This window comes from Mesoplodon densirostris, chromosome 7 (assembly GCF_025265405.1).
Source record: "Mesoplodon densirostris isolate mMesDen1 chromosome 7, mMesDen1 primary haplotype, whole genome shotgun sequence".
In the NCBI taxonomy this organism is placed as follows: Eukaryota; Metazoa; Chordata; class Mammalia; order Artiodactyla; family Ziphiidae; genus Mesoplodon; species Mesoplodon densirostris.
Genome location: NC_082667.1, coordinates 23,771,964 through 23,793,846, shown reverse-complemented (window position 1 = coordinate 23,793,846; position 21,883 = coordinate 23,771,964). Strand labels below are relative to the sequence as shown.

Sequence of the window (21,883 nt, the reverse complement as noted above, 5' to 3'; positions counted from 1 at the left end):
TGCTTTCTTTTGCTCTACGTGACGGATGGATACGTGGAAGGTGGGCCGGCCCACAGGCCCGGTTTCAGGTCATCCCGTGGTGATGAGCTGAGCCAGGAACGAGGACGCTGGGGTCGTCTTTACAAACGAGAGGCAGCACACTGGCCTACGGAAACGACTCAGGCGAAGGACAGAAGCTACAGAGGCGTGACCGGAATCAGGAAGTTCCTAGAACTGTTATTTATTTCCAATCACTCCTACTTCTGCAATACATCAAGGAAGGGGCCTCTGGCTCCAATGAGAAGGAAATGAGCTCCCATTTCAGACTTCCTACGCTGCCAGGTGGTCCCGCAGGGCTGAGGGAGCTCGGGAAGGCTCTGGACTCAGGGCAGGCAGGCACGCAGAGGGGGCCCTGCCCCGTGGGATCCGCCTGGCTTCTCTGACAGAGAAGCAGAACTGCTGGCGTCACCCACCTGACTCCCTGTGTGCATTCCAGAGCTGGAAATGAGCTCCTCAGAGCGAAAGGAACTTATTAAGACGAGCGCCACAATTTGGGCCTGAATTTTCCAATCAGCCAGGCGGAGGCGGCTGACCAAGCAAACGCTCCCTCCTGCTGCCACAGGGGTCATTAAGTCCCACACAGGAGCCTCGGGAGGTCAGCAGCTTCTGCTCCAACTTTGGAAAGAGGAAAAAGCAGCGCGGGGGCCTGGCTGCTTCCGCCTGGTCCAACCGCGCCTTCTGGATGGCAGCCCCCATGTCCCCACCGCTGCCTGCTGCGAGGACGGCGTGTGCTGGGGGCCGGCTGGCCGCGTTACTTGCTGGCCACAGCGGAGAGCTGGTCCCGGATGCGGCCCAGCCCGTCTAGCATCGTGTCCAGGGTCTCCTTACTCAGCTCCACGGTGACAGCTGACGTGGAGGGCTGCTCCCCACACAGACTGGGATCTTCCTGGATCTGAAAAGAGAACACTGCCCCAAAATCACGGCTGCCCCTCTTCGACCTGCAGGCCCCACCCCGTTCTGGCGAAGCTCGGAAGAGAGGCTCTTTGCTCAGAGTCACAGAGAGTCGCAGCCCTGGAGTCACTCAGCAAATGGGGACAGGGAGGGAGCTGTCTCAGGGGCTCCGGGCAGGGGTCGGAGAAGCCAGGCTCACTCACCCTCCCGCCCCCAACTCTCTCTGGGCACTCGAGTGCGGAAACATCCTGGGTTCATGCTGGTGCTTTAGGCCGTGGGCTCTAGGGGTACATAAGACTCCTCCGAGAGGCAGGAAAAATATTACAACCTCTAGTTATATGTATTTGTATTTTTTTTTTTTTTTAAGTAAGCCTTAGTAATAGTTAAGAACTTAGTTGTTAGAGGCACCCTTGCTCTTTCATTTTCTTACAGCTGTTGAGTTTCTGGGTGTCTGGTGGTTAAGTAAATACAGCATTATGCTACCTAGTTTTAACTGAACAAACCCAGAAATGGGTATGTGGCTTAAAAAGACTCCTGAAAATAATTGTGAAGTGAAGATAACACCAATGAAGAATGTGAACAATAAGATGAAGAACTGATACTTCTCCAACTGCTAATAGGAGCCCTTGTTCAGCACAGTACAAACAGCAACAGCCTCCTAAGATTGGACAAGAATTTGGAAAAGTATACCAAAATTCTCAAGAAGGCAATTGGAAATCTGAGTGCGTGCTTCTATTGTTAAAGCCAAACCTTCCTGTAAGTGTCTAAGACAACCTTTAGGTATCAGCAAATTATTTTGTAAATTTATATTTTGTGTTTGTCTTGTTTTAAAATTTCCAGTTTCGGTATATGTTTTAGTATGACTGTACTATGTTAATACACATATACTTTCTAAATAAACACTGCATTTTGGGGGTGCTAAATTTTTTTTATTTATGGGGTTGGAGAGCCTAAAACTTGGAGTCTGGCATTTTTGCTGGCCCGCAGGGGCGCCGAGTCCCTGCTGCCCCTCCTTTGCCTCTAGTGAGCCTGACAGTGGATGTACCTTCATCTGGAGCAGGCAGGTAGGGATGGCCATGCGGCTGATGCTGTCTGAGGAGGTTTTGATGTCCACCCTCCAGTCCAGGTCGACCAGGCGCGGCAGAGAGACTGTGTGGGGACAGCTCGGGTCAGTGCTCACGCCACCTGCGTTACTAAGCCTCTCCTCGACGACAGGAGGCTCCAAGGGCTGCACATGGGTAATGCATGTGATCCACACAGCAAGCCTCTGAGGGAGACAGACAGACAGGGCCCAAGACCCCACAGCAAGCCCTGGGCCTTCCTTACCACTGACCGTGGCCCCTGCACTTAGTGCGGATTCGTGGTGGTCAGCACCTCCAGGCTTCTGCCTGAACACCCAACCCTCCAGATGTCTGGATAGAATGAGGAATGACGCAGGTGGAGAACAAGAGGCTATGGCCGGAGTCTTAGGAAGTGTGTGGCTTTGAGAATAGCGGAGAGAGCTTTTGTTTGAGAGGCACACAGACTCGGCTTGAATGTGTGTTCTACCACCTGTCTAACCTCTGAGCCTCTGTTTGCTCACCTGTAAAATGGGGATGATCTCAGCCTAGCTCACAGGGTTGTTGGGAGAACTAAATGAGTTAATGCAGGCAGAGTCTGGGGCACTGTGACTGAATCAGAGTGAGTTTAGTGACTGTTTAACAAACATCCACTTTTATTCAATCTTTCACACTAATTTCAATTATGGTTAATTTGTTTTCCAATGGAAATATAGTTATTTTAAGTACTTCACTTTCTGCTTAGGATATCTGTTTGTTTTTTAACAACATGCCTCTATGATATTAGGTTTATAACCAGAAAAAAAATTAAAAAGTGGAATTAAAAAGAAATACATAACAAACACTATTCAGTTTGGGATTAGGTTAATTCACTTTGACTTTAGTTAAAAACTCTGGTAGATTTAGCGCTGGGGCTGGGGAGGAGGGGGAAGGAGGAAGAGGCAGGTTTCTTGGTACTCACTCTGATTTGTTTGGGCTTCAGCTCTCCAAGTAGATCTGTTTAAGAGGGAAAGATAAGAAAAATATCATGGAAAAGGGATGCGAACTGAGTCTTCTGATAATGAGCCCCATGGGCCTGGGCCTCTGCTCGTTCTGTGATCTTAAAACCTATAATCACCTCCTAACAGGAAAGGACCACAGAAACGCCTCCCTCCAAGGAGCAGTTTTTTGTTTGCTTGTTTTACAAAACTGAGTGATGTTACGGCCGTAGGTGCTGTTAGTTTTCATGGCTTAGGAAAAGCAAGAAAAGGCTAAATGCACTGTAACTGTGCTATTGTTCTCAGAGACAAAACAGAAAAGGTCAACTTATCCTCTTTTTACTGAGCATCTACTACGCAAAGTATGTCATCTTACGCAAAACACATCTAAACAGACGTGTCTGATGCTACACAAATCACGCCATAGTAAGATGCTGAGCAGAGTCAGAGTAAACTGTGGTCACGCAAGAGAAAGTTTCTAAATAAACAACACAACCCTTGGGAAGTAAGCATTATCAGTTATTACTATCAGAGAGGTCTCTTCAAGCCTGCTGCTAACCAGCAGTTAATCAGTTCTGCTTAAATTGTATGTATCTAAAAGGATTTGCCCAGCTAGAAAATGTACAGAAAACTCACAAAAGAATAAAAATGACCAATAACATGAAAAAGATATTTGACATCACTAGTATCAAAGATATATAAACTGAAATGAGGTACCTTTTGCCATTTGTGAAACTGGGAATAAAAAGTAAAAAAACAAAACAAAACACCCTCAGTGCTGGCAATGGTGTGGGGAGAGCGGCACATCAATGTCCTACTGGTGGAGGAGTAGCTGGCGCGATCTTTCCGATGGCAGACTTGATAATAAAAAGCCAAAGCCTCAGGACCACCATTTACCAGTAAGGAAATAATGAAGCACAACGTGGGCAAAGGTTCCACAATAAATTGTTCACTGCAGTGAAAACTGCCAATAGCCTAAATGTCCAACCGTAAGGAATTTATTAACTAAATTACACATAATTTCTTCATGTAATGGAATATATTTACCCATTAAGAATGATATTGAAGGTAAATATTTATCAACCTGAAATATCATTAATGTTAATACTATTAAATGAAAACAAGCAAGTTATAAAACAGCATGATCCCATTGTGTTAAAAACAAAAGCAAAACCAACCCTCTGTGTGTAAATGGAAAAAATAAACCAGTCTTAAAAGGTTTCCCGTTAAGGAATTAACACTACTAACCCTCTGGGCGGTGGGATTATGGTTTCCTTCTTTTTGCTTACCTGTGCTTGCTTTTCAAGAATAAGCATATTTTTTCCAGAACAGGAATAAGAAATACAAGCATTACAAGAAACTCCCAAGAAATAAGCACTTACACGTGTTCTAGGATGATTTTTGTCAGCAGGTTTTTGAGGTTTGGGTGGAAATTTTCAGGAAAGAGTGCCAGAATCGCCTCGGCGGAGGACAGGTCACGGAACACCACTAGCCTGGTGAGGCGGTGCAGAGCCTGGAGCAGCTGCAGGATAGACGGGGAGCCCTGGGTGGTGAGGGGCAGGGGGACAGGGGACAGGGCTGTATCTCCCCTGCTGGGAAGAGGGCCTGCCACAAACCGCCACCGTCATTCCAACTGAATCCCAGGAGTCCGGAGGCCCCTGGTGCAGATGCTGATGCTCACGTGCCTCGGCCCACCTCCAAGCTCACCTGTTGCTTAGAAGACATGTAGCTGTCTGACCGAGGATGCTGCCAACCTGCCAGAACGTCTCTGCTTATGGGCAAAGGGTTAATAAATCCCCTTCCTTGTGCACGGACTCTGACCTTAAGCTAACTTTCTAGCCTGTTCCCCTCTTAATGTGAGAGAAGCGGAAAGCCAGCGGTGTTACTAGACAACGCTGCACCAGTCCCCTGCCTCTGGACCGCGAGGGCTGCAGAAACACCGGGGCCCGCGGCTTGGGCTTCCCTGAGTGTGGCTGCTGCGTGGCCTGTGCCAGCACCCAAAGCCGTGCTTACTGAATTGCTGCCAGAGGTACTGGCTCCTGGGGAGTTGGGGCTTCTCATCCAGGCTGGCTGGACTGTCACGTCCTTGCCCCTAGGCTGTCACCTGGTGGGGCGAGGCAGGCAAACAAACAGCTCCAGGCCGGCTGTGCGGACCTCCCTGTGGAAGGAATGCCTGGCGCTGCCCCGCTAGGACGCTGGATTCTACCCTGTGTCCTTCCAAGTGAATCTGCTGCTCAGCGGAAGAGAACAGGACTCTCTGGAGGTAACCTTCTCCGCTTTAGGACTTTCCCAGATGCCATGGGAGGTTGCTCAGCTCGGAAAAGCACAACCCAGAGGCGAGGGGACAGTTAAGCCTCTACTGGTGAAGGGTGGGAGTGAGTGGATAAACGCCCCACCCTCCCTGCCTTCCAGGGTGACAGTGCTGGGGCATGTATCCACGTGGTTTCTTACAGGATCCCAACTGCAGACCCCGCAGCACTGACCGCTCCCTAACATATCCTTCTCCTGGCTTGTCTCTCTTCCCGGCCTGACTTTCCTCACTCCCTCCTTTGTGCTTTCTGGAATCACCTCCCAAGTAACTACCAGCAGCCAAGTCGCTGCCTCGGCGTCTACTTTTTTTTTTTTTTTTTTTTTCTTCTTTTTGCGGTATGCGGGCCTCTCACTGTTGTGGCCTCTCCCGTTGCGGAGCACAGGCTCCGGATGCGCAGGCCCAGAGGCCATGGCTCACGGGCCCAGCCGCTCCGCGGCACGTGGGATCCTCCCAGACCGGGGCACGAACCCGTATCCCCTGCATCGGCAGGCGGACTCTCAACCACTGCGCCACCAGGGAGGCCCTCGGCGTCTACTTTTGAGGAACCCAAACTAAGACTCCAACTCACTTTCGTAACCTTGCCGCTGCCTCTCACTTCAACGAGCCAAGCTCCAGATTAAAAAATAACAACAACAGCGTAGGTCTGCTTGGATGAATTACTGTTTTGGAAACACAGTTGCCATGGAAAGATAAGGCTGTGAGTGCTGCATAACCATCCTTGTCCTCTTGGCCACCTGAGATCAGGGGAGGCCCAGCAGTCCATCCTCCCGAATCATACTCAGGCCTCAGAGCTTCCGCCCCACCATCCCTGAGAAGTCTGCCTAAGCTATCCAGCCAGCAATTCATCAGCATTATCAAGTTACAGGTTGGGAAAGAAAATCATAGCACGGTTGGCTTTTGTCCATGCTGTCTAGGTGACAAGTCTGAAAAGGAAATGGTCAGGAGCTCCGATTCTGGGTATACTTTTCCCATCCACGCCTCACTTATCATAAGGAAGTGAAGGTTCAGAGACAATGGCTTTTAAGGTCACTAACATTAAAAAGGAAAAAAGCGTCTATTTTAAGTTTGCTATAACGTCAACAGACACTTCAGGGGAAAGATTCCCTTGGACGCGGCAACAACTGGGAAGTCAAGGAAGAGACTAAGGAGCCGAGCAGCCAGCGGCCAGAGCTCACTTCTGACCCCACTTACTTGTTCTGCCTCCTCCTGGGCCACAGACAAGCTGGAACATGTAACAGCCAAGAGCTTTCTCGAGCCAAGGGCTGAACTGGAAAAGCTCTCTTGGCACAGCTGTCTGACAACATCTTTCGAGGAGGCCTGTAAATTCACAGGTGGAAAAAAACAAAACAAGCAACAAACTCAGACTCTGAAAATACATTTTTTTGAGAACGTAATACTGTCTCCGTCATGGTGTGACACCTAAGAGGTGCACAGGACCCTTCTATTTCCGGGAAGATGACACAGATGTACTTTTCCCTCTTTTTCCTGCTAAACACAACGACATTCCCTGGGCACTTTATACAATACAAATGTAAGACGACTCTGAAAGGGGAGAAGAGAAGACAGACCTGCTACGGACCTCATGACAAAGGAATGACGTGGCCATATTACGTTGTGAGCCTCTGGAACTTATTTAAATCTTCTATTTTAGCTGGCTTTCTCTGACGCTGCTCAGGAGGCAGGGCGAGCACGGTGGGGCTGGGGGTTGTGGCTTCATCACGACCAAATGGAGACAGAAGTCCAGCTCCCCTACTTGGCTCCCGCTCACACCCAAAAGGAGGGGTTCCTCGTAGCTACTGGGCAGGGATGGAAGTTCTGGCTCCAGTAGTTTCCACCAGTACCGTGGGGTGGTGGAACTTGTTACCAGCTCGTGGGGATGGCGGTCCAGCTCCCTACTTGGCCTCCTCTGCCCCGATGGGGGTGTTCCCTCTCAGACTTTGTTGCCGTACAGTGGAGCGGCACAGTGGAGCCACAGTGTTTTCAGCGGTGTTTGGGTGGAGTTGAGCAGTGACTGTCTAAAAGTTTTCTGTCTTCCTAAGCCGCCCCTTTCTTGGTCTTTGGCTAGAGAGAGCAAGTATTTGTCAGAGTTTGTTTGCTTTCACCCACTGGCATTCTGGGTGGCCCTCTTCTTCAGCTCGAAGTCTGGGATATATGAACAAAGAGAAGAGCCACTGTCCGATGTGGCTGTACATGTATATAGAGGAAATATTTAAGACAATTATATTATAAATAAGGACAGGACTAGAAAGGGATGACTTCACTCTAACTGGTAAAATGATGACACTGATACGTCACTGAGATTGTGATGTTATAGTAAATAAATGTAATAAGTTGAACAACCACTATAAGAGTTATAAAGAGAAATGAATTTTAAAACACTACAGATAAATCAAAATGGAATTCCAAAAAAATGTTCAATTGATCAAATAACCCACAGGAAGGCAGTAAAAGTAAAGAAACAAAAACAAATAAAAGAACAAATAGAAAACAAAAAATAAAATGGCAAACTTAAGTTCTAATATTTCAATAATTACATTGGCTGTAAGTGGTCTAAATATACCAATTAAAAGACAGAAATTGGGGGTTCCCTGGTGGCGCAGTGGTTGAGAGTCCGCCTGCAGATGCAGGGGACGCGGGTTCGTGCCCCGGTCCGGGAAGATCACACATGCCGCGGAGAGGCTGTGCCCGTGAGTCATGGCCACTGAGCCTGCGCGTCCGGAGCCTGTGCTCTGCAACGGAAGAGGCCACAACAGAGAGGGCCGCGTACCGAAAAAAAAAAAAAAAAAAAAAAAAAAAAAAAAGACAGAAATTGGCTCAGTGGATTAAAAAATATGACTCAGTTAAACGCTATCTACAAGAAACTCCCTTCAAATATAATGATAGAGACAGATTAAAAGGAAAAGAATGGAAAAAGATCATGAAAGCAAGAGTGGCTACATTCATATCAGATAAAGTAGACTTCACAGCAGAGAAAATTACCAGAGACAGAGAGGGACATTACATAATGGTAAGAGGTTCTGTTGACCAGAAGACATCCTGAATGTGCATGCCCTCAGCAAGAGAGCTTCAAAACATGTGAAGCAAAAACAGACAGAACTGAAAGGAGAAATGGACAAATCTATAAATACAGTTGGAGTCTTCAACACCCCTCTTTCCACAACTGATAGAACAACTAGACAGGATTCAACAAAGACACAGAAGAACTCCACAACACCATCAATCAATCTAATGGATATTAATGGAACTCTACCCAGTAACAACAGAATACACACTCTTTTCAAAAGCTCACTGAACACATGCCGAGATAGATGATATTCTGAGCCAGAAAACAAACCTTAACAAACTTAAAAGAACTAAATCATATAGAATGTGTTCTCAGTGATCACAATGGAATCACATTAGAAACCAATAAGATAACAAGAACATGTCCAAACATGTGGAAACTTAAACAACACATTTCTAAATAATCCACAGATTAAAAGGAAAGTTAAAATAATTACACTGAATGAATGAAAATGAAAAACAACACCAAAATTTTGGGAATACAGCCAAGATGGTGCTGAGAGGGAAGTTTACAGCATTAAATGCATATATTAGAAAAGAGGGAAAGTCTCAAATAAATAATCTAAGTCCTCATCTCAAGAACCTAGAAAAACAAGAGCATAATAAACCCAAAGGAATAAGGAAGGAAACAACAAAGAGCAGACACCAAAGAAATTGAAAACATAAAAAAGGAGAAATCAATGGAACAAATAACTAGTTCTTCGAAAATATCAATAAAATTAACAAACTTTTAGCAAGACTGACAAAATTAAAAAGAAAGGAGACACAAATTACCAATATCAGGAATGAAGCAGGGCATATCACTACAGACCCTGCAGATTTCAAAAAGAAAATAAGAGAATAACTACAAGCAACTCTATACACACAAATGTGACAGTTTAAATGAAATGGATCAATTTCTCAAAAAACACAAACTACCATAACTCTCCCAATATAAAACTGAAAACGTGAGTAGTGCTATAACTGTTAAGGAAATTGAATTTGTAATTTTAAAACCCCCAGAAAAGAAATCACCACACCCAGATGGTTTCACTGGAGAATTTAACACACATTTAAAGAAAGAATTAACTAATTCTACACAATCTCTTCTAGAAAACAGAAAAGGAGGAAACACTTCCCAATTCATTTCACAAAACTAGGATTACCCTGATACCAAAATCAGAGACTGTATAAAACAAAACAAAAAAACTACAGACCAATGTCCCTCATAAAAATAGATGCAAAGATCTTTAACAACATACTAACTAACAGAATTCAGCAATATATAAAAAGGATTTTTCACTATAACTAGGTGGAATTTATTCCAGGGATGCTAGGCCAGTTCAGTATTTGAAAATCTATGTGATCCACCATATTACCAGGCTCAAGGAGAAAATCATTGGATATCAATCAATGAAGAAAGAGCAGCTGACAAAATTCAACTTCCATTCTTGATGAAAACTCTCATAAAATTAGGAATTGAGGGGAACTTCCATAACTTGACATAGAGCATCTACCAAAAAACCTAGAGAAAACATACTTAATGATGAAAGACTAAAGTTGGGAACAAGGCAAGGATGTGGGCTCTCACCACTGTTATTCCACATTGTGCTGAAAATTCTAGCCACTGAAATAAGGCAAGAGAAAGAAATAAAAGGTCTGCAGATCAGAAAGGAAGAAATAAAACTGTCCCTATTTGCAGGGACATGACTGTCTATGAGAAAGTCCCAAGAAATGTACAAAAAAATTATTAGAATAAGTGAGTTCAGCAGTTACAGTTCCAAGGCACACCTACTAAAAATCAGATTTATTTCTACACACTAGCAATGAACATGTGGACACTGGAATTAAAAGTACAATATCATTTGCAATTGCTCAAAAAAAAAGAAAGAAATACTTACATATAAATCTAACAAAACATGTACAGGACTTGTATACTGAAAATTATACAATACAGATAAAAGAAATCAAGGATCTAAATCAATGGGGTGACACATTATGATAATGGATTGGATGATCCAACACATTAAGACGTCAATTTGCTCCTAAATGATGTACAGATTTAACCCAATTCCTATGAAAATCTCAGCAAGTTTTTTTTTTTTAGATATATCCAAGATCATTCTAAAATTTATAAAGGAAGGCGAAGAAACTAGAATAGCTAAAACAATTTTGATAAAGAATGAAGTAGGAGGAATCCATCTATCTGATTTCAAGACTTATTATATAGTTACGATAATCAAGACTGTATGGTATTCTCAGAGGGATAAACAAATAGATCAATGGAACAAACTAAAGAACCCTGAAGTAGACCCAGTAAATATGCCCAACTGATTCTTGACAAAGTTGCAAAAGCAATTCAATGGAGGAAAGAAAGCACTTTTCAACAAATGATATTGGAACAAGGGGACATTCACAGGCCAAAAAAAAAAAAAACTCAAACTTTTCCACACACCTTATACAAAATTAATGCAAAATCAATCATGGACTTAAATGTTATATAAATGTAGGGACTTCCCTGGTGGCACAGTGGTTAAGAATCCGCCTGCCAATGCAGGGGACACAGGTTAGAGCCCTGGTCTGGGAAGATCCCACATGCTGCAGAGCAACTAAGCCTGTGCACCACAACTACTGAGCCTGCGCTCTAGAGCCTGCAAGCCAGAACTACTGAAGCCTGCATGCCTAGAGCCCACGCTCCTTAACAAGAGAAGCCACCGCAATGAGAAGCCCACGCACCGCAACGAAGAGTAGCCCCCACTCGCCACAACTAGAGAAAGCCCGCGTGCAGCAACGAAGACCCAATGCAGCCAAAAATAAAATAAATAAATATTTTTTAAAATGTTATACAAATGTAAACTATAAAACTATAAAACTTTTAGATAAAAATAGGGAAAAATTTGGAGAGCTATGGCTTCACAAAGAGTTCTTAAACTTTACACCAAAAGCGTAATTCATTAAAAAAATCACAATTCATAAAGGAAAAATTTTTGAAAAACGGTACTTCATCAAAATTAAAACATGTTTTGCTCTGCTAAAGCTCCTGTTATGGGTTGAACTGTGTCCCCGCTAAAAGTCATATATTAAAGTCATAACCCCCACTATCTGAAAATGTGATTTCATTTAGAAATAGGATTATTGCAGATATAAATAGTGAAGATGAGGTCATAGGGTGGACCCTAATCCAATATGACCAATGTCCTAATTAAAAGGGGTAATTTAGATACAAAAATGCAAACAGGGAGAACTTCATATGAAGATCAATGCAGAGATCTACAAGCCAAGATACACTAAATATGACCAGAAACCACCAGAAGTTAGGAGAGAGGCACAGAACAATCTGTCCCTAAAAGCCCTCAGAAGGAACCAACTTGGCTGACACCTTGATCTCAGACTTCTGGCCTCCAGAACTGGGACACAATAAATTTCTGTTGTGTCAGCCACCAAGTCTGTAGTACTTTGTTACAGCAGACCTAGAAAATTAATACTCCTTTGTGAAAAGGATGAAAAGACAGTTAAATACTAGGAAAGAATACGTGCAAACCACATATCTGACAAAGGACCACTATCTAGAATGTATAAAGAAATGCAAAAGTAAAAAAGCAAACAATGAAATTAGAATATGAGCAAAAGACATAAAGCAGTATTCTGCTGAAGAAGATACACAGATGGTAAAAAAGCACGCGAAAAGATGTCCAACATCATTAACCATTAGGGAACTTTGAATTAAAACCACAATGAGATATAAATACACACCCATCAGAATAGCTCAAATAAAATATAGTGATGCCAATAAATGCTGGCGAGGATGGGGAGGAACTGGACCGTTCATGCACTGCTGTTGGGAATTTAAAGTAGTACAGCCACTCTGGAAAACAGTTTGGCAGTTTCATAAAAACAACAACAAAACCCTAAACATGTAACTACCAAATGATCCAGAACTGTACTCCTGGGCATTAATTTCAGAGAAATAAAGACTTATGTTCATACAGAAATCTGTATACAAATGTTTATAGCAGGTTTATTTGTAATAGCAAAAAACTGGAAACAATGTAGATGTCATACCATAGAATACTACTTAGCAATAAAAAGGAAAGAACTATTAAAACACATAACATTGGGCTCAATGAAAAAAGCCAGTCCCAAAAGGTTACATAATGTATGGTTTCAATTATATAACGTTTTTTTTTTCTGAATGTTTCATTGTTTGTGTATAGAAACAACTGATTTTTTTTATAGTATTTATTTTGTTTTTGGCTGCGTTGGGTCTTCGTTGCTGTGCATGGACTTTCTCTAGTTGCGGGGAGCGGGGTCTACTCTTCCTTGTGGTGCACGGGTTTCTCATTGCGGTGGCTTCTCTTGTTGCGGAGCACGGGCTCTAGGTGCACGGGCTTCAGTAGTTGTGGTACGTGGGCTCAGGAGTTGTGGCTCGCGGGCTCTAGAGCGCAGGCTCAGTAGTTGTGGTGCAGGAGCTGAGGTGCTCTGCAGCATGTGGAATCTTCCCAGACCAGGGATTGAACCCGTGCCCCCTGCATTGGCAGGCGGATTCTTAACCACTGCGCCACTGGGGAAGTCCCTCACTTATATAACATTCTTGAAATGACAAAATTACAGAAATGAAGAACAAATTGGTGAATACCAGAGGTTACGAAAGGGGTGAGGGCAGAGGGGAAGGGGGTGTGGCTATAAAAGGGCAACATGAAGAACACTGTGGTGATGAAAAATGTTCTGAATCTTGACTATCAATGTCAATATCCTGGTTGTGATATCATACTATAATTTTGCAAGATGTTACCACTGGGGGAAACTGAGTAATGGATAAATGGGATCTTTCTGTATTGTTTTTTGCAACTGCCTGTAAACCTATATCTCAAAATTAAAAGTTTATGTAATTTTTTAAAAGAAAGTACATAGGACAATAGGAATGCAAATGAACTACTGCTACATAATAGCAAACAAAAGAAGCCAGACACACACACAAAAATATGCCCTATTATTCCATTTATGTGAAGTTCAAACGTGAGCAATATTAAATTGACATATTAGAAGTAAAGATAGTGGTTACTGTTGGGGAGCAGAGTGAGGGAAATAACGAAGGGACAACAGAGAGACTTCTGCCGTACTGGTAACATTTCATTGTTTGACTGTGGTGGTGGTAATAAATCATTAAACGGTGCACTTATAATCTGTGCACTTTTTTTGTATGTGTGTTACACATTAATAATAATTTTTATAAGTGTATTAAAGAAAAAAAGCCCATAGCACGAAGAGGGATTGGGGTGGAGGTTGGGGGTAGAGCAGCCACAGTAAGGGTGAAAAGGCACTGGGCTGGGAGTTGAGAGCGCTAGGTTTCCAGTCCCAGCTTTACTACATTTATTAATTCAAAGAACAGCTATTTATTGAGCACATGCTGTATGCCAGGTGTGGAGAATACGCTTGTTACGCATACACTTGTGAATAACAGAGTAGATGCCCGTAGAGATTGGAGAATACAAGTGAACACTGGGGAGGCGGTTAAAACAAAAGGACCATTGCGTGGACCAATGATGATGCTGTGCCATGAACTGCTGAGTGTAATTAACTCAACCCTTGTCGTCTGGATTTTTTTTTAAATTAATTTATTTATTTTTGGTTGTGTTGGGTCTTCATTTCTGTGCGAGGGCTTTCTCTAGTTGCGGCGAGCGGGGGCCACTCTTCATCGCGGTGCGCGGGCCTCTCATTGTCACGGCCTCTCTTGTTGCGGAGCACAGGCTCCAGACGCGCAGGCTCAGTAGTTGTGGCTCACGGGCCCAGTTGCTCCGCGGCATGTGGGATCTGCCCAGACCAGAGCTCGAACCCGTGTCCCCTGCATTGGCAGGCGGATTCTCAACCACTGCACCACCAGGGAAGCCCCGTCTGGAGTTTTTTAAAAAACAAGATCCCTCGTGGATCTCACGTTCTTGTGAGAAAGGCAGACAACAGGCAACCAGATGCATAATGTCATCTAGTGACAAGTTCTACTAAGGAAGAAAAAGCCGCCGCTTCTTCTATAGGGAAAATCATAAATTAAGCAAAAAATTCCAGTCTCCTACAAAGCCATATGAAGTACATCCCTTCCATCCTCACAATTTTTCAAATGATTGTCAGGAGAGTGTTTCGTCCCTCACACAGGTCACAGCAAATAAAAAAACCCAGGAGGGCTCCCCTGGTGGCGCAGTGGTTGAGAGTCCGCCTGCCGATTCAGGGGACACGGGTTCGTGCCCCGGTCCGGGAAGATCCCACATGCCGCGGAGCGGCTGGGCCCGTGAGCCATGGCTGCTGAGCCTGTGCGTCCGGAGCCTGTGCTCTGCAACGGGAGAGGCCACAACAGTGAGAGGCCCGCGTACCGCAAAAAAACAAAAAACAAACAAACCAAGGGCTCAGGAGAATATAGAACGCACACTTGACTCAGGGGTCGGATGCAGAGAGAACTGGAGATCGCAGATGAGCTGCGGGATGAAATGGGGAACTGGCGACGCGGATCTAGAGATTACCACCCCAACGCACCAACCCCGAAAGCCAGCCTCCGAAGCTATTAGCAGGGAACATTTGTACAGCGCCTTCAGGTCCACTGTCTTGTTTCCCCACTATCCTGTCAAAGTGGTATTAATTTTGTTCGTACTTTCAAAAAGCTCGGAAAAGCGCAACGACCTGCTAGGAGTAACAGTGCGAGGCAGCGGCAGCGTCGTGGCTCCAAATCGGGGTCCATTTATTCCCAATTCCTGCTCTGTGCAAAGTCTCGGAAACAAAGGCCTGCCTCGCGCTGTCCCCACCCCTCTCATTTACCTTCAGCAGGCTCTGGAGAGCTGCAAAGACCTCCTCCGTCAGCGCGGCCATCTTCCCCGAGTCACGTGACCTAGGTACGCGGAGAAGCGTGGTCGGGAGACTCCGACGGCAGCGCGGGGCATGCCGGGGGCTGTAGTCCTTTAGGGTGGCGGGAGCTGCCTGGCTCTTGGCACTATGGGATGGGGAGGAGCCGAGCAGGGCGCGGAGGCTGGATAGCTCAGCTCGGGGACTCTAGGACCGTGGGGTTTGGAGGACACGGATGCTGGATGGTTTTCAGGGGAGGAAATTGGCTTGGCTTGGCTTGTCTACTTACCAGGGCAGGGGAAACTGATTTTCTCTTGACTCGTGGGTGGGCTGGCTAATTTGGGGAATGTATCTGAAGGCTTGACAAGCGCCTTTGCTGTTCTGGAGTGATCTTCGTACCTGGCCTCTTAGAATTAAGGTAGCTGTGCACATCATTGCAATTCTTGGAATTTACCCCCCCACCCCGCCTGTCTTGAAGAATGTAAAATTGATTTCATGTGTACAGTTTCCCTTGTGTCTCTGGGGTAGGTAGGAGCTGGTATTATTCACCTTCTCCAGATGAGGAAAGGGTGTTGATGACTTTCTCTAGTCCAAGGGGAGATCGGTTTTGATGAGCAGGTGAGGAAGTGTTTGGGACAAAGAGTAGAAAGGGAATCCAATGAAAGATATTACCTAACTAGGTTCCTCTTACACCTATAGTGGGGATGGGAGGGGTAGTTCATGGAAATGATTTAATTCATTTATTCAACAAGATAATTATAATGAATGTAAGGATGGTTTTGAGTGGGCAGTCCAGGACTCTGATTTGCCCAGTGATCAGAGGTTCTACCTCGGAACAGACTCAAATTGTAAAGTCCTGGAACTTGGTTTTAAGGAACCTATCTCCTCTGCCTTCTAACCCCAGCCTCTGACAGGTCCCTTATGCATCTTTAGGATCTAGTTGGTTCTTTCTTTTTCCATTCCCAGTTCCTTAGCAAAATTTGGCTTGAAACAGGTTCCGATAAATTCAAGCTAGAGAAAGAATATCTAATTGTGCGAGGCCGGGAATTGGTCATTGGTTTTTCTGCCTCCTACTCTCCCCCTTCTTTTCTCTCTCCCATTTTCTGTGAGGATGTTGTCCAGCCCCAGGAAAATAAACCCAGGTTGTCTGAGGATGAACCCATATCTGGACTAGAAGATTTTAGACCCACCTTGTCCTGGAGTCCTTATCCCAGCTCTCTTTCTTGGCCTCTCCCTCTTCTCTTCTTCCAGGACCACATGGCTTAATTCTTGTTTTCTGCCATAAGTCCCTGTAAGCTCTAGGGTTACTCCTGCCTGTATTCATAGGACCAGCCCAGTGCCTTGATTGAAGTAAATGTTTTCTTTTTTTTTTTAACATCTTTATTGGAGTATAATTGCTTTACAATGCTGTGTTAGTTTCTGCTTTATAACAAAGTGAATCAGTTATACACATACATATGTTGCCATATCTCTTCCCTCTTGAGTCTCCCTCCCTCCCACCCTCCCTATCCCACCCCTCTAGGTGGTCACAAAGCACCGAGCTGATCTCCTTGTGCTATGTGGCTGCTTCCCACTAGCTATCTATTTTACATTTGGTAGTGTATATATGTCCATGCCACTCTCACTTTGTCACAGCTTACCCTTCCCCCTCCCCATATGCTCAAGTCCATTCTCTAGTAGGTGTAAATGTTTTCTTAAATAAACAAAACCCCCTCAAAAGTGGTTAGACTAAAATTACTTCCTGTGACTTTTCTGCAGGGATATTACCTTATTATTTGCAGGACTGTGCCTTCTTGTCTTACTTTGGAAAGATGGGCAGAGTGGTCACCAGCCTCCAAGATGGTTCCCAGTGACCCCTGCCTCCTGGTAGCCACATCCTTGTATCATCCCCTCCCTTGTTGTGCCAGGATTGGTCTCTGTGACCAATAGCAGGTGGCAGAAGTAGTGGTATGTCACATCTAAGATTAGTTATAAACTAATTAGTTTAACTTTTGCAATTAGTTAACTGCGGCTTCTGGGTACTCTCTTTCGTCTGCTCTCTTTTTCTTGAATCTCTTGCTCTGGGGAAAACAAGCTGCCATGTTATGAACAGTCCTCTAGAGAGGTCCATGTGGTGAAAACCTGAAGCCTCCGGCCAATAGCCAGCAAGAAACTAAGGCCTGCCAACCGCCCCATTACTGAGTTTGGAAGCAGATTCTTTAGCCCTGGTAGAGCCTTGAAATGACAGTAGCCTTGGCCAACATCTTTTTTTTTTCTTTGCGGTATACGGGCCTCTCACTGTTGTGGCCTCTCCCATTGCGGAGCACAGGCTCTGGACGCGCAGGCCCAGCGGCCAGGGCTCATGGGCCTAGCCACTCCGTGGCACGTGGGATCTTCCTGGACCGGGGCACGAACCCATGTTCCCCTGCATCGGCAGGCGGACTCTCAACCATTGCGCCACCAGGGAAGCCCTTGGCCAACATCTTGACTACAACCTCATGAGAGATTCTGAGGCAGAACCACCCAGCTAAAACACTCCCGGCTCTCTGGCCTTCAAAAACCATGTGATTATGAGTGTTCATGGTTTTAAGTTGCTAAGCTTTGAGGTAATTTGTTACAGAGCAATAATAACCATTTCATGTAGGCAGAAAAGCATAGCGACTTTAGAATTCAACCCAAGTTCGAATCCCACATGTAACTCTACATGTTATTAACTTCACCTTGAACAGATTCTTGAAAATTCTCTGAGCCTCTTGAACTTCAGCTGAAGCTGATGTTGATCAAAAAAATGATGTTGATCACACCTACCTGCCCCAGTGGGAGGGTACCCAGCTCTCCTTGCCCTCGAGGGCAGGCATGAAAGAAGAGGAAACCCTGGGCTCCATCAGTGCCAGGCAGGGCCTGCAACCCTGCACCAGGTCATCCCATTGTTCTAGGACTGCCCGCATTGCCACTGCCATGTTGCATCTAAACGTTTGTCTGTGGTCAGGAGAGCTTCCAGCAATTCCTCAGCCATAAACATTTACATGGGGAAGAACAGAACAGAATGTTAATTTCCATGATTTGGTCTCACTACCTGGTTTTTGTTAGGCCTAGTCTGATTTCTTTCCAAATCTGGGTATATGGACCTGTGCTTGCTTTCATTTATTTAATAAATTTGTATTATTAAATAAATGTATTAAATAGATTTATTTAGTAAATATACCACACTCCATTTTAAGGCTCTTACACTTAATGATTTATTTACTTCCCATAACAATCCTGTGTGATACACACACACACACACACACAGAGTACTACAATTTTTCCCATTTTACCTATGGGAAAACTGAGGCACAGAGAAGTTAAGTAACTTGTCTAAGGTCACACAGCTAAAATTTTGGCAGAGCCCAGGTTCAAACTTGAGCCGTTCGGTTCCAGAGTCTGTGCTGTTAACCACCAAGCTCTACATGTCTCCTTGTCCTGCTATAGCTGAAAACTCATGCTTCTTCTGTCTGGATGTCTGACTACCTTCTCCAGGGGGCAAGAAAAATCTAATGGTATTCTTGGACAATCAACCCAGTGGTATGGTAAGAGAAAAGATGATGAGTGGAAGGCGTAACTTGGGCTTTGGAAAAAGATCAAGGTTCAATTTCCGGCTCCTGTGTTCTTCTGGCGAGTTATTTCTTCGCTGAACCTCAGTTTCCTCATCTGTAAGTTAGGAGCAACAAGAATAAAAATACGTTTGACCATTAGAGGGAGCTCAGGGATGACTTGTACCCAAAATGGGGATGGATTATTTATATGGAGACTTGGTTCTAGCCATTGGCAGCACTGAAGGGCAGAGCTATCCAGTGCTCTCGGAAGGAGTTGGCATTAGTGTGATCAACCAACCATCTCAGTTTGCCTGGGACAGGGGACTTTCCGTGCCAACAGTGGGATAGTCCTGGGTAAACCAAGCTAGTTGGTTACCCTCATTTGAGCCCTGTGCCTTTGAGGAAACCAGCCTTTTAGAGCTCTTGTCCTGTCTTCTCCAGTGGGGCTATGGTGAAGAGAGTGACATGGATAAAGAGTTTCTTTTTAATAGAAGGTAATTAAGGGCAGCAATCTTAGTTTTGAGGTTCTTCTTTGGTAATGACTTTACTGAGATGTAATTCACATATACAATTTACCCATTTACAGTGTAACAATTCAATGGATTTTAGTGTATTCACAGAGTTATGTAACCATAACCACAGCCAATTTTAGAACACATTTTATCACCCCCAAAAGAAAAACTATACCCTTTAGCTATCATCCTGCCAACTCTCTTCATCACACCTAGCCCTAGGCAACCTTTAATCTCTTTTCTATATCTAAAGATTTGCCTATTTCTGGACATTTCATGTAAATGGAATCTTACGAAATGTGGTCTTTTAATTAATTTCTTCCACTCAGCCTAATGTTTTCCTGGGCTGTCCTAATGTTCTTATGGCCTGTATCAGTACGTCATTCCTTTTGACTGTTGAATAATTTCCACTGTGTGGATACACCACATTTTGCGTATCCATTCATCATTTGATGGCTATTTGGGTTGTTTCTACCTTTTGGCTATTGTGAATAATGCTGCTGGGAACACTCTCAAACAAGTTTTTGTGTAGATTTATGTTTTCATTTCTCTTGGGGTATATACCCAGGAGTGAAATTGCTGGGTCATATGGTAACTCTGTGTTTAACTTTTTGAAGACTTGCCAGACTGTTTCCCAACATGGTTGCACCATTTTACATTCCCGCCAGCAATGTCTGTGGGTTCCGATTTCCCACATCCTAACCAACACTTGCTATCATCTGTCTTTTTGATGATAACCATCCCAGTAGGTGTGAAGTGGTATCTCATTATAAGCAATCTTGTTTTGAAGTTGCGTTTGCACGGTAAGCACTTTTGGTCACTTAGACCTATATTTATGTTCATTTGGTGACTGATGGAGATTATGGGGGCTTAAGCCCTCGGTCTGCCCTTTATCAGAGGAATGCCAGCAGTGGGTGGATTAGGCCAAGGGACCATGGTCTTTGAGGGGGAGCCCCCCTCATTTCCCTGGTTTCCCTTTTCCTCACCCCCATTTCATGGACTGAGATGAGGACAGGTATCCAGGGAGACTGAGCTGCTCATCATTTTTGATCTCACACCGCCTGCTCCAACTCAAGGAGGGCTGTGAAGTGGCCTGATCAGCTCACCGGAGGCTGCAGGCAAACAGAGGCCAGTAGACCTGAAAACGACAGGCGTGCCCTGGCTTGGGAATGCCCTGTGTGTCCAGACCAGGCATCACAAGCTGCATGATTCAAGGCTCGCTTTGCACTAACAGTGCCTTGGGAAACACTGTTTCAAAATTGGGAAATTGGACATAAAAATCCAGGTTTCTGGGTTGCTTTAAAGACTGACAGGCCTGGCCATGCCATTGCCACCTTTCCACGCTGCCACCGTTGCCCGGAGCTGAGGCCTGGCTGCTCCCAAACACTGGCTCGGGTGCTCAGTGGGTATTTATTGGTGCCCAGCTTCCCTGAGGGACCTAATGGGGCAAACGTAGGCCATAGTAGGTGGCAAGGCTGAATTTGGGTATTCGAGATCCTGGGTTTCCAGCCATCCCCATCCCCTCTCCTCACGAATCTAAGCAAATCGCAGGTATAATATGAGCATCTAATTTGTCATTCATGCTTCTTGAGCAATTTTTACAGGCCAAGTAATGTTCTATGAATTTTACATGTATTAACTCATTTCATCCCCACAGTAATCCAAGGCTGATCCCAGTTTACAGGTGGGAAAACTAAGGCTCAGAGAAAAAAACCCTCGCAATCTATAAGTAATTAGTGGCGGAACCAGGATTTAAAGGCAGGAGCCTCATTTTGTGAACTTGATCATAATGGAGTGTCTGGCCTGTGAGGGGGTCCTGTGGATACTACCACATAACGATTCATCTGGCCTTACCAACTGCAGCTGACATGCCACGTGGCTAGGCATCAGTCCAGGCCAGGTGCCCCCTCATTAAAGCTGAGAGTTGGAGTGTTTGAAGAGATGGTAGCTGTGATTCTTTTCAGCTCTAACTTGTGGTGAGTCTCTGAAAACTGGTAAGAGAAGAAGGGAGGGAGAGGGGAGGGGCACTTGGCAACTCGCCATGCCTAGAAGACTAGCACGGACCCAGGTCACTCCTGACGGGATGTCCCTGGCCCCCACTACAGAACACCATGGGCGGGGAGTCTGAAGTTGTTCTCCCAGCTCTGACTGGCCTGGTGACTGTGTTAGCAAAGTCCAGAGCGCACCAGACCCAGGAGGGCACTGTGGCCTCATTTCCTGTTTCCCGTCCTCCTGTCCCCAGGAATAACACAGAAGTGGCTGGTAACACACAGCATTGTGCTCACCACAGAGGACCTCTTTGTTTCCGGATACACAGAGAGGAGGCTGTAACAATGGCCTTGAATGGCACGTTGCTCTCCTTTCTCCAATGTTACACTTGTTTTTTTCAGTCCTGGAATCAGTTAAACAATGATTTCCTGCGGAGGGTGTCAGCTTTTCATCTTTGCCGTCTGCTCCCCCGCTGGTCCTCGGGGCCCAGGGCGGTGGGAACTGAGTGGAGAGCCAGCCCCAGGGACAGCTGGGCACCGTGGAAATGTCACCTTCTTGGAAGGCTGAAAGGCCGTGGTACCTAGCCTCTGCCCTGTCAGGTGAGGCCTGCCCTGGAGGAAGGAACCAGTCCAGGTAACAGGAGAGGGGCTGAGAGCTTCTGGCGGGGAGTGGGGGCTGAAGGTCA

At 45.2% G+C, this 21,883-nt stretch overlaps 1 protein-coding gene across 4 annotated transcripts; it reads right to left on the bottom strand.

The window, feature by feature from the left end:
* Window positions 1-204: 204 nt before the first annotated feature.
* COMMD9 (COMM domain containing 9) lies at window positions 205-15,185 on the bottom strand. 4 transcript variants are annotated; one of them, XM_060105040.1, is made up of 7 exons: window positions 15,120-15,185; window positions 6,856-7,337; window positions 6,468-6,593; window positions 4,348-4,508; window positions 2,950-2,984; window positions 1,976-2,079; window positions 205-931 (listed from the first exon to the last, which is right to left on the bottom strand). In XM_060105040.1, exons 2-7 carry the CDS (start codon window positions 6,880-6,882, stop codon window positions 791-793), a joined length of 594 nt encoding a protein of 197 aa, XP_059961023.1. In that variant the 5' UTR covers window positions 6,883-7,337; window positions 15,120-15,185; the 3' UTR covers window positions 205-790. The 4 variants fall into 4 exon arrangements, with proteins under 4 accessions (XP_059961023.1, XP_059961021.1, XP_059961022.1 ...); XM_060105038.1 differs by lacking the exon at window positions 6,856-7,337 and having other exon boundaries at window positions 15,120-15,184; XM_060105039.1 differs by lacking the exon at window positions 6,856-7,337 and having other exon boundaries at window positions 4,348-4,487; window positions 15,120-15,184.
* Between the last annotated feature and the right edge of the window lie 6,698 nt (window positions 15,186-21,883).

Excerpts from the sequence above, each read along its gene's own strand:
- COMMD9 (XM_060105038.1), bottom strand. The coding sequence starts at position 15,170 with ATGGCCGCGCTGACGGAGGAGGTCTTTGCAGCTCTCCAGAGCCTGCTG. Across the intron at positions 6,594-15,119 it reads CTCTCCAGAGCCTGCTGAAG|GCCTCCTCGAAAGATGTTGT; the intron begins GTAAATGAGAGG and ends GTGAATTTACAG. Across the intron at positions 932-1,975 it reads CCTGCCTGCTCCAGATGAAG|ATCCAGGAAGATCCCAGTCT; the intron begins GTACATCCACTG and ends TTCTCTTTTCAG.